Raw genomic sequence first — 18,127 nt, 5'->3', positions numbered from 1 at the left:
ATTTCCTTTATTAATTTACCTTGTGGATATGTTGAACTCTTTTAGTATATTCTTAATCAGGCAAGGCAACATCTTAATAGTTTTCAAATATTTCATATTTGAAGAGGTGTGGATGAGATGGTTCAGAGCAGTCTTGATTTCCATCAGGATCGCACTTGAGTTAAACAGAATGAAGAGATTGACAATCTTCTCACCAAGGGATGTTTCTGGAACAGCCATCTAGTTAGAGCTGCTGGTTCCCACAAACCATTACCGGATCTCTAAGTTCATGGTGTGGGCCAGGAAATGCCCTTTCACCATTTTTTTCAGTTTTCAGCTCCAGGTAGAGCCTATCCAGGAGAGTCACAGACCTGGAGATGCAGACACATTGGACTATCTGGTCACGTCAAAGCACAGTGCAGGCATGAAAACAACAAACTACTCCACTTGGAGTTAATTTAGCATAGGTTCAAATCTAGCTGTCCTCCATGACTTTTAGCCTACCTAGTACTATACATGCAGTTGAATAAGCTTCAGTTGAATAAGTTGAATTCTTGGAAGCTTGATGTAAGCTTTTGAATTGTTGTATGTATTGATGTTTTACAGTATTGCTGCTCAATTCCACCGGTGTTGTTTTAATGGGTTTTGTTTGTGTTGTTTTCCATTCCTCTCATCTGAGAGGTTTTACATATCAAGCTGTTTTCCCTTCTGGCAACTTGGAAATCCAGACATAACTCATGTGGATCAATTTGTGTCACTGATGTAGCCACACTACAGTTAGAGCTATTAAAGGTGAGCTTTTAGAAAACTTCAGAGCTTTCAGTACCTTCAGTTTCAGTGATAGTCTGTTGCCTAGTTCTTCGAAACTCCTGATGCAAAAATTTTTGGTCCTTACATTTTAATTATACACGCTAATGAGTTGGAGGAAGGATGAACCCAGAACGGCAAAGCTTCTGAGTCATAGAACAAATTTAAAAGTACTTTAAACTAGGCGAAAATGTTAGTGATCTTTTTTTGGAATTTGCAGCACTCTATTTCTGTGGCTGTAGGTTGGAAACAGATTGGATGTCAGACTGATTGTCAGCATTTGTGTTGTTGGTTTTATACGTGGGTGGTTTCTCAAGTAAAGAATTTTGTCTCTACTGTAAAAGCCAGCGAGGTAACTTTCCTATAACTAGCTAAGTATTAAAATACATGGAGTGTAATTAATGTATAACAAATCTGAAGATGTATCTTTTTGTTTCAAAGAAAGGAGATTCCTGAGATGCAGTTCACTATGAGAAATTGAATCAACAAACTGCAGAGTCTGGTGCGTGCTGAAATGATTTGACATGGGAAGCTTTAAGTAGCTTCAGACTTTTTGTTTTCATTCTGTTGCTTCTATCACAGTGAAGACTAATTTCTGTATGCCTGAATAAAACACTGGTGAATCAATATATGAGCATTTTTAGACTTATATCTATAACAGATAGTAATGCATTTCTTTGGTTATTTAATTTATTTTATTGATCCAATCTATTTTCACAATCTGGCATATCAATCAAAAAACTGAGCTCTGTCTCACTAGAATGTTTTAAGCATGTAATTTATCACCTCACAAAAAGTAGAATTGGGATGGCCCTTTAAACTGAGGCTTAGCAATTCTGTACATGCTGATAAGAGGAATACAGTTCTGTGTTTTCAGTGCTGAAATCCACGTGACTGAGGGTTGCGTGATTCCTTGTGTACTTACTGCCCCATCTTTCGCTATCTGAAGCTTTTTCCCCATAAGCAGAACAACTTGTTAAATGTCAGGGCAGTTTTGCAGACAGTTGTTGCTTATTCAGATGTTTTTCACTCTCTTTTTTTTTTTTTTTTGCCTAATTTATCTAAGCAGAAAATAAAATCACGCTTAACTGTGTACATTTCTACCATATTAACAAATGCACCTGTAAAATAAAAGTTGGTTTCATTAAACGGGTGTACAGATCTACATGGTAGGGGGGAAGACCTGAGCTGGAGCTGTTTATTCTGTGACATTTGGAATGTTTGATATGTTTGGCTGCTCTGGAGCAAATTACAAAAAGTTCATGTGGGAAAGATTAGATGGTTGTACTTAGAATAGCTGGCAGAATGATAGAGCAAGTATTGGGATGAGTGGAAAATTTCAGTATATTTATATGTATTTATACAGGTAGAGCACTGAAAACTTTTTGTGAAAGTCAGCATATGTTGTACTGTGGGGAATTTCCTTCTTGCAATCGGCTGTTCTGTAGTACAGTTAATTCAGATAAGCATTAAAAGTGTATAAAGATATTTCTGTTTAAATAGTATGAAACTGAGTTCTCATAACACATTTCTTGTTTTTTGTTTAGTGTGATGATTGTGTGAGGATAAGTTTTCTCAGCAATAACTACTTCTGCATGAATTCAGGTTGCTCATCAGTTAATGTATAACGAAACAAATGCGCCACAATGTAAAGCTAAAATGACAAAATGACATTTAAAACTGAGAGAAATATAGAGCCAGGGGAAATGTGATCTAATAAATCCTGCATGAAAGCATGCAGCTACTTGATTTTACTTCTGTAAAGCTTTTGTTTTGCCATGAAAGACCTAAAATATATAGTGCTTTTGTATGACTAGAATAGGAATAATTTGATGACAGCATCATTCTAAAGTTCATGCGTGTGTTTAAAATGATATAGGATTCCCCTATAGCTCCCAGTTTTATCCACATGCCTCATTCAGTCACACAAAGAGCACATTGCTGAATACTTTATCGTCTTGTAAGTCCTAATTGTCTAGCAAATTAGAACTGCCCTATATTTGGTTGAGCTGTGTTTCACACTTGTTTGAACAGAAATGTTTGAGGTATTTTCTCGTTTCAATCTAAGAATTCCAGGGATGCTTTTCTTGAAATGGATTCAACAGAACAGACTAATAGGCTTCTGGCACCAATCCTACAGCACTACATGTGGTTCCTTTATCAACTGGATTATTGATAACAGAGTATCCACTGCCCCTATCTGTTGATATCAAATAAGGATGCTTCTTAGTAGTAATATTTTCCAAGTCTGAAAACAAGTGCCAAATCTGTAACAGAAAATGTGACTGTAGAGGAGTCAGTTATCTTGCTTCAGGAAAACCTATGACTCAGAGATGGAAGAAACAAAGGAACGAGAAATAGATTTTTGTCAAAATTCACTTTTGTGGACACCAATGTTTCTTAAAAAATCAAAGTTTATGTCTTGGTGTGTCTTCATACTGGCCTGCATGCTAAATATCAGAAGGGAGTTCATCTCATTTCTATCAATGTCAAGAAATCAAGGAATTGAAAAAAATTGGAAAAAAAGTCCACGGCATAAACCACAGCATACATGGATTATGCTGCACTTACTTCAACTTATGCCTCTGAGGCCGGAGTTGGTTATTTAACTTAGCAGCTAATAGGAGGACGTGATTAAAGGGCTGCTTTTTCTGAGGATGTTGAGGATAAGCGTTTATACTCTAAAACACCACATATGGACTTGTTCTCATAATGTTGGACTGTAGACAGTGGCTCTTCTGGCTGAGGCACCTTGGATTCTTGCAGACAGTAATTCGTGCTGGACCCAGGATAGGCTTCAGTTTGGAACTATGTGTCCAGCAAACAAAGTGGAGCAGAATAGAAATGCCCTGCAGTTACTGGAGAACAACTGTCAGTCAGGACGCATTGTTACATCCAGATGTAGTGCTAGCTATTGCACATCTCTGGTCTCAACATCAAAAACTAGCTTAGTTAGATGATAGCTAGCATGTGCAGAGCATATACAACTAGGAAAAAAAAAATACATATCTAGTTCTGTTTTCCTGTTACCCTTTAATTTCCTCCAGCACTGAGAATAAGAAGAGCGAGTTCTTATTTCTTTTGCAGGCCTTTTATTTCGAACATTTGGCTAAACGCGCAATCCAGTATGCAAATGTAGACCTGGCAGCATGTGAGTATGTGGGTACTGGGGTGCAGAAAGCACTCTCTTTCCATTGGGATATCAATCCAAGTTCCTTAGCAGTGTCTGTCTTAGAGTACCTTCTTTGAGGTAATGCTATCATCCTTCGTATGTTCTTTGTATCTGTACGTCAAACACGGGTTGTATTTCTTCTCATAATTTTAGAGTTAAGGAGTAAATGCCTTAACTTAGGCAATTGCAAGGGGTCAGCATCTCAGTAGAGGAAGTTATCTTCAGGTGTAGTTTGTAGTGTGAAGATTGCTTGTAGTGATATAAGATGAGAGCAAGGGGTAAGATTGACGCATCTAATTTAATCATTTTGCGTTTTGAGTCAATTTGCTACTGGAGGTAACTGCCTTTTTAACCTAAAAATTTCCTTGCGAACTGATCAAAAGTTGTCACTGACAAATAAATCTATCTTAGTAATAAATCGGAGTGCAAATATCAGAAACGCAGTAGTTCTACCAATTGAAGATACTGTCTCATTATCACTGTTGGATGAAATTGTAGTACTGCATGCAGAACTGAGATGCTGCCATGTGACTATCCGTATGTTTCTTTCAGTTGGGCTAAAGTGGGGTTGGCCGTTACTTTGCCTCCCCTCGGGAACCTGCCTGAAAAGGAAAGGAAAAAGTAATGTTTTTATGAATCCTCTAGGATGAGTCACTTAAAAACAAATTTTTGCTAAGTTATAAAAGATGATTTTTGCCCCTTCTCCAGGTTCTAGCATCTCCCTCTAGGATAACAGTAAATCAGGGTGCTTAAAGAATGTCCCATTGCAGAGCTTCATATTGTAATTTCCAGGAATGTTTAATGATTTTCTGGTGTCACGCATCTGCTGTTTTTTGTTTTTGGGTTTTTTTTAAGTTTAATGTTTTAGCCAACAGAAGCAAAAGATAGAAAATAAAAGCAGAAATCCATGGCGTTGTTACAACATTGTGTGGAGGCACATCATGTTGCAATCCATCACTAGAGTGAGCCATATAGCAAAGGGCATTGCAGTGCGGCAGGGTTGTGATCTTGAAGGTACAGACCTAGAAAACTGTCCAGATAAGCCCTTCAGGGGCCTTGAACATTTTTAATGATGAGTGAGTGTCTTTACCTGATTGGCTGAATAGGGATAGGAGCAGAACTTTCAGTTGTATGAAGCACTGACCATTAATGGTGCAAACTGTGTACAGGCAGGAATTTTGTGTGTGAGTGGTTCTTCTGTACTTCCTTTTAGAAAGCAGTTACTTTATTTCCCTCAATTTTAATAAAAGCATGCTTTGTATTTTTTTTTTTTGAGTTGATGTGTCATATCTTGCTTTCCTTTCACATAATTATTACCGAAGTATAGTAGGAGGCCCAGCTTTCAGTACAGCCATGCATGATCAATACTTTATAGCTTGCTTTTGGAAAGGAAGTATCATTTTGTTTTTCAACATGTAACTTCACAACAAAAGCAACATAATTTAGTTTGCATAAGCAAGCTACCATTTGGAGTACAGTTTTTAGAGATGCATCTTTTTTTTTTCATATATCTTTTCCAACCTCTTACGTGTTGCTATAAAATCCAATCATAGTCCATCTAACTTGCTGCTGTGTTGTTTAACTGAGCGTCAGTTCATAACTGCAAGATTTTTGGAGGTTTTTAATGTTTCCATCTTATGGGAATTGGTGCACAAAATCAACTCACGTTGCAAGCACTGACATATTCAAGTTGAATACTTGAATCTTTGATTATTTTTTCTTCATTCTTCTTGCATGTCTAGGGACAAAAATGTTGTAGTATGTTATGAAATATTGTGTCTCATGCGCATAAAAATATATCATAGCTGGCATATTGGTAATATAGTTTTAAGTATGAAATTCCTATTAGGACTCTATATGTCATATTAGCAAAACGGTATCCATCCTGTACTACGTTATCTTGATAACACGATAGCTGGATATGAAGTGGAGTCCATAGTTGCCATTATATTGAGGATTACTTAATCACTTTTCCTTTTGCCATTGACCAGAAATTAAAATCTCCCAAGCCTTAACTGTCTATACTGCAGCAAGTATGGAAAACCTCACGTATGTTTGTGCAAATTTATCTTTTAATCCTATGGTGAAGGAAGTAGTTATAAGATGGCACACTATTTTTTTTAATTTGTAACACAATTATTATATTTTTTGATAGCAGTACTAAAGCAGGCAACTATTTGATTATTTGTGATCCATAGCTTCAATATTAAATATATTTGTCATTTTTAACGATGATTTTATTTAGTCAGATTTTGAGATGGCTTGAAAGCAATCACAGCATTTAGAAATGTCACCAACAGGTAGAAAGCAATGACCACCAACCATGTTCATTCCCCACTACCAGCCTTTATTCCTTGTCTTTCTCTTCCTCACAGCCAGTAACAAATTGGTGTGAATTTTCTTTGAATGTAGCGTAACCTCATTCTATTCACCAGTAGAGCAGCCTACAACTCCTGGTGTGGTTCAGGACTGTGCTTTGGGTTTGTGCAGTAACTTTCAGGTGGAGGGTAGAAATGGTCTCTGGGAGCTGAGCCTGGGAGCCCAAATAGCAAATGACTTGAGGAGGGTCATCCTCCCAGGTATGGGTACTTGGCCTCTATAACATAAGAATGAAGTCTGTCCCTACCAGGGATGGTTTGTGGTTGTGCTATGTTAAGCAGATTGTTTTCTTCATCATGTAATGTATCAGTATTTGCACACTGTTTAGGATTGCAGGTGAGGGGGATGTGTTTTCTTTCCATTAATATGTTTGCAATTGCAGAGACCATAGATTGGGCCTTATTGTTAGTGATTTATCTCAGACATCTCTAACTAGCAATGGCTCCTCTTAAATGTTGATTAAAAGCATTTCTGTAGAGAAGGTCATCATACTCATAAAAAGCAGAGTTATTTTGGCAAGATTTAGGCAAATAAAGTTGTTTGAGTTTGCTTTTTTCAAATGTATTTCTTTTCTTATTTCTTCCATCTTGCAAATCTTATTGATTCCTCAGCAGTGGGTTCTGGAGTATTTAGGTGAGAATGGTGAGTACATGAAAACAGTGGAATAGCTTTGAGTCATGCTTTTTGAAAATTGCTGGGGTGCATCAGGTGGAGATGATGGCCCTCTACTTTATTAACATGTTATTCCAAAAACTAATAAAATGAGAGTAATCTTTCATGTATCTTGAAAATCATCATGTAATCCTTGATAAAATATGTTGCTGCTAACTCCATGTGCAGCACTGCAGGTGTTCTGGGTTTAGAGCCCAGGACTAATGTACTGTCTGTTCAGACTTCTCATTTTGGTGAGCTTGTCTCATGACAGAGCACGGAACGCTGCTAGAGATTGTTTTCTTGCTTTTGTTTGTAGTCTCACTGCTGATTTTAGTTTGTCTTGCTTATGTGTTTTTGCCTTTTTGTTTAATCTGTGAGACACTGAAGCTGCAATATCTGGGGGTAACTTGTGGTTACTTGTGTCTCTTCTTGTTCTTAACTATTCTGTTTTGCAGTGGAGACAGCTGAAGTATTCGATATTTCTACCTTTCTATTGCTATGGATGATTCTTACAGTTCAGCAGCGTTCCTTACCAGAACCAAGGAATGCGGCTTTGGTACTGATAGTATTGGTTTGTATTGAAAATGCAAGGCCAAATACATAAACTGCATCTCATACAAACAGGTACGGTGCAGGATGTTTTACATTCTAAGGGCTGAGCTTGCCTCAGGCAGGGAGCTGCGGTGCACATGCTGAGGTGTGTGTGCATGGCACTGAGTGCTTGTGATTAGTTGTGTGTACACTACCTGGTTTACTTCGACTGAGATCCCACGTAGCACTTGATGGCAAGTCAGTACCTGCATGGATTTCACAGCTGGTCATCCTGCAGCAGAGCTACCCTGCTCACAAGTGGTGCCTGTGATGCTTGGTGAGGTGACAAAGGGTTTGCATTTCTTCAAGGGAGGCACTTGGAGTACGAATCCTTGTGGATCGGAACTGATACAAATACCTGCTAGCATCAGAAAACTTCAACTATACATTTAGTTATAAGGAGAAGGCAGTATGTGAGAATCTGATGTTAATAATATGACTACTTTAAAACAATCTTTAATTACCTTTATCTCTGGAATGAAGTATAAGACATATGCAGGATGATGCATTTTTGATGTATGCAAGCGGTGGGTATCGTAGTAAAGAAAACCAAAGCTGTCACTTCTGGGATTTTGGCTTTGTATTGCTTTGGATGACCACTTCAAAATACATCAACATCAATACTGTGCCATCCCTGCATTTAAATACAGTATTAGTTATTAGTTTGGTGTATACTTGTTCTGCTTTTTTCTCCTGTAGCAGTGCATGTGTTTTGGAGATCACAAGTCTACTGCCTCCCAAACACTTATGGAAACCTGCATGTGCTCTGTTAGTGCTGTTGAAGGGAAGGCACAGGGCTGCCCATGTTGGCTTTAACTTAGCTACCTGGTCTAATAATAGTAATGTTTCCATGTAGGGGAATCTGTTTGTAGGTATAGAAAGAATATTGACAGAGGTCTTGAGGAATGTAAGGTAATGAATCAGGTTGTTAGTGATGAGCAGGAACAGATCTTTACGTTAAATCTTGAATGGTCTGAATCCTGAGAAATGGAGGATGATAGATTTGGACTTCAATGCAGAAAGCAAAAGAAGTGCTCATAGTGATAAGAAGCAGCAGAAGGAAAAAAGAAAAAAAGAAAACATTCAGCGGTATCAGTGTGAGTTTAACATTAATAAATAAAGTGTAAAAATTGCACATCGAAGAGGTCACCGTGACAAGAGGGAGATGATTAGCACTGTCAGAAGAAAATAACTTAGAATATTGTAGAAGAATTTGCAGACTCCAGTTATTAGCTGAGGGAAGGGATGACTCAGATGTTGAATGCGACACCTTATCAATTGCAGCAGAGATATATTAAAAAAAAAAACAATACTAATTAAGGAGTGGAAAGAGGAGGGAGTTTCTGCTGTACTTGTGAACAGCCCAGGTAGATGTTACACTAATGAAGCAATTGGAAAGGTGTTATGGCGTGACAGGATCCCAGAAAGATCCAGGAAAAGAACTGTTAGGAAAAAAGTGACCACTTGCTTCAAAACCAGCAGGTAGAATAAACTGGATAAAAGAGGGCAAAATATGGACTCTCTATATAAAAATGAGCTTTCTTACACAGTATTTGCACTGCTATCTCAAGGGCTCAGCAGGAAGGCTCACACAGAGGGCTTTGTATCAGTTTTATATGCAAAACAGCCTGTGTGCCAAAACGTGTAGTTGTGCAAGGGGGTGGCATAGAGCCCAAAGTCTTCAGCTTCAAAAATCTCTGTCCTTGTGGCTTCTGGCGTCAGAGTGGTGTTATGGTACCTCACATCTTTCTGCTGGAATGGTCATTTGGAGAGTGTATCTGGCTACTTTGGAAAGCCTTGGAAAGAGCTCTGCATCAGCTGAAGCTCAAAGCTACAGCAGATTCTATTTTAGTTTTCCTGAGTTGCATCCATCTCTCTTTGGATGGAGATGAATATTTAACTGGAACTCTTCAGGTTTGGCTATAAGAATTTTTAAGATCTTTTAATTGAAAGTCAGGTTGAAAAGTCACAAGAAGTAATCAGAAGGAAGGTCTAGATTTTGAAGAGCCATTGAGCTAAATCTGAAACTGGCTTAGTCTAAATGCTGAGGAGCATTCTGAGGCTTGCTGGTTGAGGTAAGTGAATTCCCCGAAGGAGCTGTGGAGGTGTTACACGTCTCAGTGGAGGGACTGCATACTTGTGAGCGGTGGGTAGGCTCTAAGTGGTAGGACGTGGAAATCAAGACTTAAAGACTCAGCTGCAGTTAATGGAGGATTTGTTGGTTTGCATGAAAGTGTTAATATTTAGCTGTCGTACATGAAAATGAGCTCCTGAATTGTGGACTAAGTCTGGTGGATTTAGATTCAGGCAGAATGTATGAGAGATACCCAGTTGGAGACAGAATAATAAAAAGAAGTGACTTCATTGTAGAAGGAAACTGTGCTGATGTCCAGTTCATTTAATTCCTAGCAAGAAACGATACAACCTTTACAAAATAGCATAATTAATCCATTATTTATTCTCATTCTGAGATACGACATTCTGTTAATGTTCTTAAGAGACTTAATAATCTCATGAAGAACTAAAACTTAAACAAGATGTGTTTATGCTGCCCTACTATGTATACTTATAATCACATTTGATATTTTTTTCGTCTTTTCATTACCCCATCATGAAAACAAGCTCCACGTTCACAGGCTCTTGCCACTTATTCCTCACTCCATGTTAATTTTTTCTCTGATGTGCCAAAGCAGCAGTTAGAGATGTGATGGTGCAAAAGAAGTAAAAGGAGTGCAATTATGTATATGTGTGTATATATACTAATGAATTTGTGTGTATATATGTGTATACATACACAAATTCATTAAGCAATATTTATTAAGGCGCTTGTGTGAAGATTTTAGCTTGATATAAGTGTACTCAGTGTGAACGAAATGGAAATCATAGTATGTATATGTCAGTATAAAACAAAGGAAACAGAATTTTTTAAAGAAACAAATTTGAGTGGAATGCAGTATGTCTCTACTGTTCACCTTCCCTCTTCTGTTTAATCTTTAACCAAGTCTGCAGTGACAGCAGGCACAAGTAGACTTCATAACTCCAGATCAATGTGTAGACTTGTTTTCTCCCTGTGTGGTTTATAGGTTTCCCATCCTACATCCTTAGGGCTTAAGCTACTTAAGTTCTACTACACTTTCTCTGAATAATAGTACTTAAGTTGGTATATTACATTAAATCTGACTTTAGAAAATGGCTTTATTAATAAGGGCTACACTGTTATGTATTCTTGTCCGGAATTTTGAAAAGAGTATTAAGTGGTAATGCTAGATGTGATACTGATGTCTCCTTGCAAACATCCAGATATTGAAAATATCAAAATTACAGTTATCCTAATAGAACGCATTGACCAAAGTGGATCTGTTGTGTTACTGTCTTTTAAGGAATCTTGCTATATGTCTGTTTGGGGAAGTGTATTTCTTGTTGTGACTGGAGCATATGGTGAGTGAGAGCAGCTCGTGCTTCTGAAAGCAGAACAGTGGTGTGTTCCGGCTACCTTTATGCTGGATGAAATGGGACTGTGAAAATATTTTGCTGCCCTGATTTCTCTTCACCTTCTTGATCCCATCTGTTCATCTTTCCCTGCTTTTGCAGTCTGTGTCATGGATAAAAGTTAAGATCAAGCTTTATTCCTCCCCTGATGTTGTAATAGCATGTCACCTGAAGCTTTCCTAGGCCAGGGCTGCTGTGATCCTTGTTCTGCCCATGCGGTCCCTCTGTGTCAGCACTGCTGATGCTTTGGGTGCACAGTGCTTCCCAAAAGTTTCTGCCCCTGCAGTTTTCTGCCTTACAGACTGTCAGGTTGTCTGGCCATGGAGTGCTTATGCCAACTCTAGCACAAAAAGTGCCTGGGAATCTGCAGAGGGGAGAGAGCAGGGCACCAGCGATCCCAAAGTAACATGCAGTCCCTTTGGAGCCTCACCCTCTCCCTTCAGCGCCCAGTTGTGGCTTGGCAGCCGCATCTGTATTTGAGACACAAGCCTTCTGATGACGTAAAAAGTAGCAAAAACAGTTGTTTGCTATGCGAACAGGGCGGCGTGTTCGGTTGCAGCACGAGGAGGCGAGCAGAGCTGTCTTTGTGCGAGCTGCCGGCCGGGCAGGCTGGTATGAGCGGCGTCCCCGCTAGGTGGAGGTGCTGGTATAGCGGAGCAGGGCTGCGCTGCTGACCTGCAGCGTGCGCTGCCTTACCCGGCTAAATCCGCGGGACCTGCAAGTGCTGCGCTGGCGTAAACTCGCACGAAATGAAGTCAGGTTCAGGTATTAGAGCTGTCTCCTCTCCATCCTTTTTCCCCTCTTTGCCCTGGTGTCTAGAGAACAGCCGTCGGCCAGGAGCAGGCTGATGAGGAACGTGCATCTCCTGTTTGGAACTGTCTCTAACTCCTTAAGGGTGGCACATTACTGCCTTTTATTTTGTTACCTCATTTCTTTTCCTTCCATACGTGAAGACGTTGGCATCTCTAATGGCTCTTGGCTTTTTGTTATGAAAATTCCATACACATTGCACTGCATGCCAGGGAAATGCAGTCAGGTGGTGCTGAAAAGGTTAACTGTGCAATAGTCTCTGTAGGTATGGAGTATGAAATACTGGCAAAGTCAGTGGACGTAACACAGTGCTTAATAGAAACAGAAAATTAGTGATTCTTATTTGCCTGAGGTAAATGAGAGCCTCTGCAATGTCTTGATCTTTGTGCAGACCTGGGTTAAAAGTAATGTGAACAGAAACCTTAAAATAGAATGGGAGCTTTTTGTGACAAGATAATATCGCTGGAAGTATGAGCTGTCAGCCGTTAATTGAAAAGAAGGGATGGCAATCTTTGATGTATTATTTTTGAAAAATACAAATAGTTGTAATGTCGATGATATTTCCCTATAGTTTGTTAGAAGAAAGCCACATAAGGAAGCAGAATAGTGCGTGGAGAAAGGAAGACAAAGCTATTAATGGTTGTTAATAATTTGTCAAAATATATTAATGAAGCGTTTTATTTTTAAGCTCATGTGTTTCCTTTTCTGCTCTCAAGTAGTGGGGACCATTTTTCACGTGGTGTTGGAAAGGAAGTGTTTAGAGAAGGGACTGCACTATTCTTAGCTTCTGAACCACTTGCCAGAATCACTTTTATACCACATCAGCCATTTTATAAAGCGGAGAATAAAAAGGTATTCATCACATGGATAATGCACTGTGCCATTGAAACATTGTTTTAAATGCTTGAAGTCTGGAGGCGTATGCTCCTTATAATCCTGCATCCATTTCTATATGCATACACTGGTTAGTATGAGCTACTGCTGAGACCAGACTGAAGCGCAAATGATGTGTGGTCTCACAGGTGACCTCCTTCAGATCTCTCTATTGATAGTGGAGGTTTGGCTGATGAGGCAGTCTGCTCTGATTACTCTAACAGTTAAATTTTAGGTTTAATTTTTGTAGTGCGATTTTGGAGAAATGGAGGTTGGCCACTGAATGAGAACAAATAGAGTTGGTGAATGTAAACTGAGCACTTCTTTGGTGCATTTGTTAATAAACAGTGTCTATGTTTGTACTTCAGGTGTGTGAGAAATGCTGTTGCTCCTTTTTGCTTAGCTTCAGAAATACTTTGATATAAGGTTTGTGTTTTCAAGATTGATCGACAGCATCATTGGCTTTTGCGCATCAGTTGGATGCAGGCAGTGGGAATGTACCTGTGTGCTCTGCTGTGTGTGCCGGGTTCTGATGATGCCAGCAGGCTGATTTGGATTGTGTCAATTGGTAGCCTCCTTTTGCTTGGCAAAAAGGTTTGTGGTGGTTGTTTATTGGTGCCTCACCCACCTGTGACGACTAAAATACAGTTCAGGTACAGAATTCAGTGTGATTGCAACAGAGCACCATCAAAGCAACTGGGAGATGATGTATCGGATAGGGCAGACTTGGCAATCACGCCTTTTGTAGAATAAGGGAAAAATGAAGTATGGAAAATGTCCAGATGAGATACTGGTGGCACTTGTGCTCTTCTGTAAAGTTAGAGTAGTGATAGTGACCCTGTCACTGGGCATGAGGCTAAAAATGCAGGTGGTGTATGGTCAGTCACGTACCTTTAGCAAGCTTGTGGTGGTGCTTAGTGTAAGCTGTGTGGCTATAACTTCAAATGTGGTTCTGATCTGTGTTGAACTTGGTAGAAGAGCATGTGCAAACAGGGATATGACTTAGAGAAGTGATATTTGCTTTATTTTTTAATTTTTTTATAAAAATCAAGTGCTTCCTTTTAAATATATATAAATATATCTTTTTCCTTTTAGACAAAATGATGTGTTATCCAAGGAAGGGATGGAAGGTGGTAAGGATGTTGCTGTAGTGTATCATACCAGGCTAGGGAATTCTGTGTTGGTTTTTTTTCTTGCTTCAAAATATGTAAAAATTAAGGCAAAAAAGTTCAAAGAGAAATTTGATTTTAAAATTAATGTTAGCTGCATTTACAGTACTAGATTGCTTTGAGATAAATGTTCAATGCACTGCTTTTAAGAGTTTCATCTGTTTTATGGGTGTCCTCTTAACTGTGAAAGAGTGCAGTAGACAGAAGAAACGTTGCTCCACCATCACACTGTTCCAGAAGTTCACTTTGGGAGATTGGATAGATATACGTGGTTCCAAACTGGCTGGGAAGCATGTTTCCTTTGATTCTGACATAATGTAGAATGAGTTGGTTATCTGCCTCCTTACATAACGTATTTGTTTTTCATTAAACATTCTGATATGGTCTTATTAAAGTACCATGTATTATTTATGGTGTTTCATATGAAAATGAGCTGAAGGGAAAACTCCACCAGCTAAGGGCATTTGCAGAATAACAGGCTTTCTGTGCTAGGAAAAAAAAAAAAAAAGGAATGAAGGAAAGCATGACATACTCCTGTCAGAACAGGAGACTGCTCAAGGCAGAGAGTAGGAATGAAAAAAGGAGAAAGGGCATTGAGAGAGTTCATTTCTCCTTCTTGCTTTGTCTTGCTCTCTGTGGTGCGCTTTCCTTTTTTTTTTTTTTTTTTTGTGATAAAGTAATTTGTGCTGTTCTATATCTGGGCTGCTCTGCTAGATCAGTCTGTGATAAACTGCCAAGTATGGATGTTTCTTAAGCTAAAACAATCCCCATGTTTTAAGTTAGTGCATTTGTTGTTTCAGTATAATTGCTGAGTTTGAAATATATTATTTTTCTTGCACTGACTGCTTTTTGAGAAAGAAAAAGAGAATACCTAATTCTGCTGGAAAAGCTTTGGTTTTGCATGAAGAAGACTGAGTGGATCTAAATCAGTCTCTGAAGCTTGTGTGGGTGCAGGTATGTGTGCGCACATGTAAAATGAACAAACCTATTTTCTTCATCCAGTGCCTGAGTTGCAGTGCATTGTTTTGTATCTGTTTCCAGTTAAGCGGGGGCTTTCACTTGTTTCAGTGGGTCCTTTTCAACTCCGAGGCAGCCGCACTGTGTTTGAGAAAGGCTGTGATGTTATGTGGGTTATTTATTGGATGCTATTAATTTGGAAGTGTTGGTGTAAGATATGCTTTGTGGGAGTTAGATCTCCTGTAACAGGTAATTTTAAAAGCTTCTGCAGTCTTTTTAAAAGGAACTCCTTCAAAACTTTCGGGTTTCTGCTTTGAGGTTTGACCTTTTTTTTTTTTTTTTTCCTGCAGAATTAATATTTCATTCATTTGTTACATTCTAATTAAACGTAGTTGTATTTTCTGTTTTACTTGACTTGTATCTAGGAGGGGAAAAAAAAAGAGACTTGTAATGTGGGACTTCAAGGACAAGTTGTAATATAAATTATTTGATTTGCAGGTCACATCCTACTTTATTACATAAAGACTAACTAGATCTACTAATGAATAATTATTACTCCATAAAATAAAGGGGGGGGGGGGGGGTGATGGACTTGCAAGAGCAGAATACCAATTTGAGGTATCGCTCTCAAAGTAAAAAGTAAACATTAAATTCTGAAAGTTGCAAATGTAATTTTTCTATGTAGCCCCATAGGGCAGTCCTTTGTAATAGATTGACTGGCTGTCAAATAAATTTGTAATTGTAGATGAGATGGGGTTTAGACCAATTTTAAGATACAGTCTTTATCCACGCCTGCTGCCCTCCCCTCCCCCTCGGTGGGAGACAGCGTGCCACAGCATTTTGTTCATTCCCAGTGATTCTGCTGCAGTGGTTACACCGATAGTTTGCTTTCTCTGTAACGCTTTCATAGGTTTCTCTAGGAAACGGGTTGGTAAATGACAAGTAGATATAAAATTAACGTGTACTTAAGGAAGAGCTCCTTTACTGGTTGTACTGTGTATTTGCTGGAATCCTCTCGACTAGCCAAGGTTCTCCCCCTTTCCCATTTTGTGCCTCTTACTTCTGTTCTTGGAAGGGGAAAGCCCTTTTTATGTCAGGTGTGGGCCCTGGGAGAAAAAATGTGCGTGAGTGTGTTTGCGTGCGCGTGGAATCCTAACAGGCGCCTGGTCCCAGCTGGGCAGTGACATTAATTGCCCAGATCTCATGGCTGCCTGCGATGCAGCGTGTTCACTTTCTCTCCTTCCCTATCCTCTCCAGGGATTTTTAAAATGCAGTATTTGAATTTTGGTGAGTGGTAAAGACCCTGCCCTAGGACCCATTTGACAAATGAGAAGCTGTGCAGCATCAGCACCAGCCGACCGAGCCTCCCCGAGTCAATCTCGCTCTCTACTAGTCAGCAGCTACTGTTGTGAGACAAGCTTCAGCTCTCTGTCATTGAGGAAGTTCCATTTGCTCATCAATAGGCTGCAGGCTGTGTCTTCTTTTTTTCCTCTCTGTTAAAAATCCGTAGTTTAAATCTACCAAGTTGCCTTAGCTGACAAATGAATGTAGGGATCTAGCGCTGGGGGAGAGAAAGGCAGTGAAGAAAGACTGTTTCCTTACTTAAATAATCAGAAGGAAAAAAACTGTAGTGACAAGATAGGGCAAACGTGCTTGCATGCAAGCCCCCTCACTTGTTCTACGTAGACTTCAGAGCAACACCATGCAGCATCCCCTTACGGGTGCAACCTGCGTGGCACTGCCGAACGTGGGCATGTGTCCCCAGCTCTCCTGTGCCTTGACTTTTATGTACTTACAGCAGGTAAGTTTGCTCAACTTTCTTTTCCTATAGTGCCTGCTTTGTCAGCATCGTTCGGGGGATTTGTAATCGTGAAGCTATTTTTTTGTGTGGATAGACTGTATAAATGTCTCCCACTGTGTGGAGTGAATATCGTGCTTGCACTTAGGAATGGGGAGAGGGAGCAGAAAATGTTTTAATAGAGACTCAAGCCTCTGCATATCTTTAATTTTTTTTTTTTTTGCAATGTCTTTCCTGGTGCTGTTCGTAGGCATTTAACACGGTGCTCTGACTGCATTTCTCGTGGATACTGTAGCAGAGTTTCAGCCATAAAGGACTGCTCTTTTTTTCACTTGCAGGCATAAATTATACTTCTAATGTAAATGTGCCCGATGGCAATTTTGTTTAAGCCTTCTTTGAAGCCAGAAATTTTAAGTCTGCGTTGAAACATGCTGCTGATGGAAATCAAGCTGATTTGAGTTATTTAAAAATATATAGAAAGATGTCTGTGCAGAATTAAAATACTTCTGTCACCAAGTATACTGGAATGGGGTTAGAAAGGTGCTTTGAAATCAGAAAAATGATACCAATTTCTTAAAGATTTTCAAGAGATTTTTTTAAAAATTCATTTGATGTCGTATTTGCTTCTGTTTTTTTTTTTTTTGAAGTATTCCCACCCCTCCCCCTCCTGCAATTGCTTACCAGTTGTTAACAGCTCTCTGTTACCCCGCTATTTATTTGATGTCATAATACCACATTATTATTTAAACTAGGAGTTTGGGATCCTCATTGTATGCTGCTTCTCCACAACGGCAGACTCGGTTAAAGGGAGTCATCTGGTAGGTGTGGAGAGTCAGCACAGATATGTTTTCAAGCAAAAATGATGAATCCTGGTGTTGTTTTTTTTTTTTCCTGTTACTTTCTGTTGAAACTTCAGGAAAATAAATATTTTTTTTCTCACTGTAAGAAATGCCTGTGAGCCCTTCCGGCTCCCATTACAATAGTTGATATGCATGTTGACTTCTGTGAGGCATTCTCTAACTTTATTTCTGTATTTACAAATGCCTGGAAGATTTTTTTTTAACATTTTTTTCCTTTACTACTTGTCTTTTCCTAAAGATTAAATGAAATAGATGTAATGCTTTTGTTTTTCCGCCATCTGTGCTTTCTGATACTGCTGAAAGAACAGAACTCAAGTACTTGGGGGTATAAACCCCTTTGTAGCTTTTTGTTTCAGTAGTGCAGTATAAACCATTTCTGACTTGCTCCTTGGAGTGTAGAATAAAAGGTTATTGCATATGTCCATATATGTGGGAGGGGTATGTCTGCAATTAAGATTTACGGAGGATAAATGTAATGCATTGAATATTTGAATTTATTTATTTATTCTTGGCTGTAATTAAAATGTATGTTCTGTGCTCTGGATACATTTTTGGAAATGACATGGATCAGCTTTAATGATGCAGCGGG

General features: G+C 39.0%; 1 protein-coding gene across 46 annotated transcripts in view; it reads left to right on the top strand.

The window, feature by feature from the left end:
* The window catches only part of RBFOX1 (RNA binding fox-1 homolog 1), a 748,795-nt gene that overhangs the window by 467,524 nt on the left and 263,144 nt on the right, over positions 1-18,127 (top strand). For 11 of the 46 annotated variants that reach the window (XM_046900816.1, XM_040647577.2, XM_040647575.2 and 8 more), the window contains exons 1-2: positions 16,291-16,681; positions 17,431-17,496. The exons of 17 other annotated variants lie outside the window; for them this stretch is intronic. In XM_046900816.1, coding sequence (XP_046756772.1) covers positions 16,538-16,681; positions 17,431-17,496 — 210 coding nt within the window. In that variant the 5' untranslated portion in view covers positions 16,291-16,537. Of the gene's footprint in view, positions 1-16,290; positions 16,682-17,430; positions 17,497-18,127 lie in introns of those variants that run through there. 18 more of the 46 variants (XM_046900813.1, XM_040647601.2, XM_046900810.1 and 15 more) reach the window with 3 other exon arrangements.

This window comes from Gallus gallus, chromosome 14 (genome assembly GCF_016699485.2).
Source record: "Gallus gallus isolate bGalGal1 chromosome 14, bGalGal1.mat.broiler.GRCg7b, whole genome shotgun sequence".
Classification (NCBI taxonomy): Eukaryota; Metazoa; Chordata; class Aves; order Galliformes; family Phasianidae; genus Gallus; species Gallus gallus.
The sequence above is the reverse complement of the archived record's forward strand: the minus strand, read 5'-3'. Positions and strand labels throughout refer to the sequence as shown.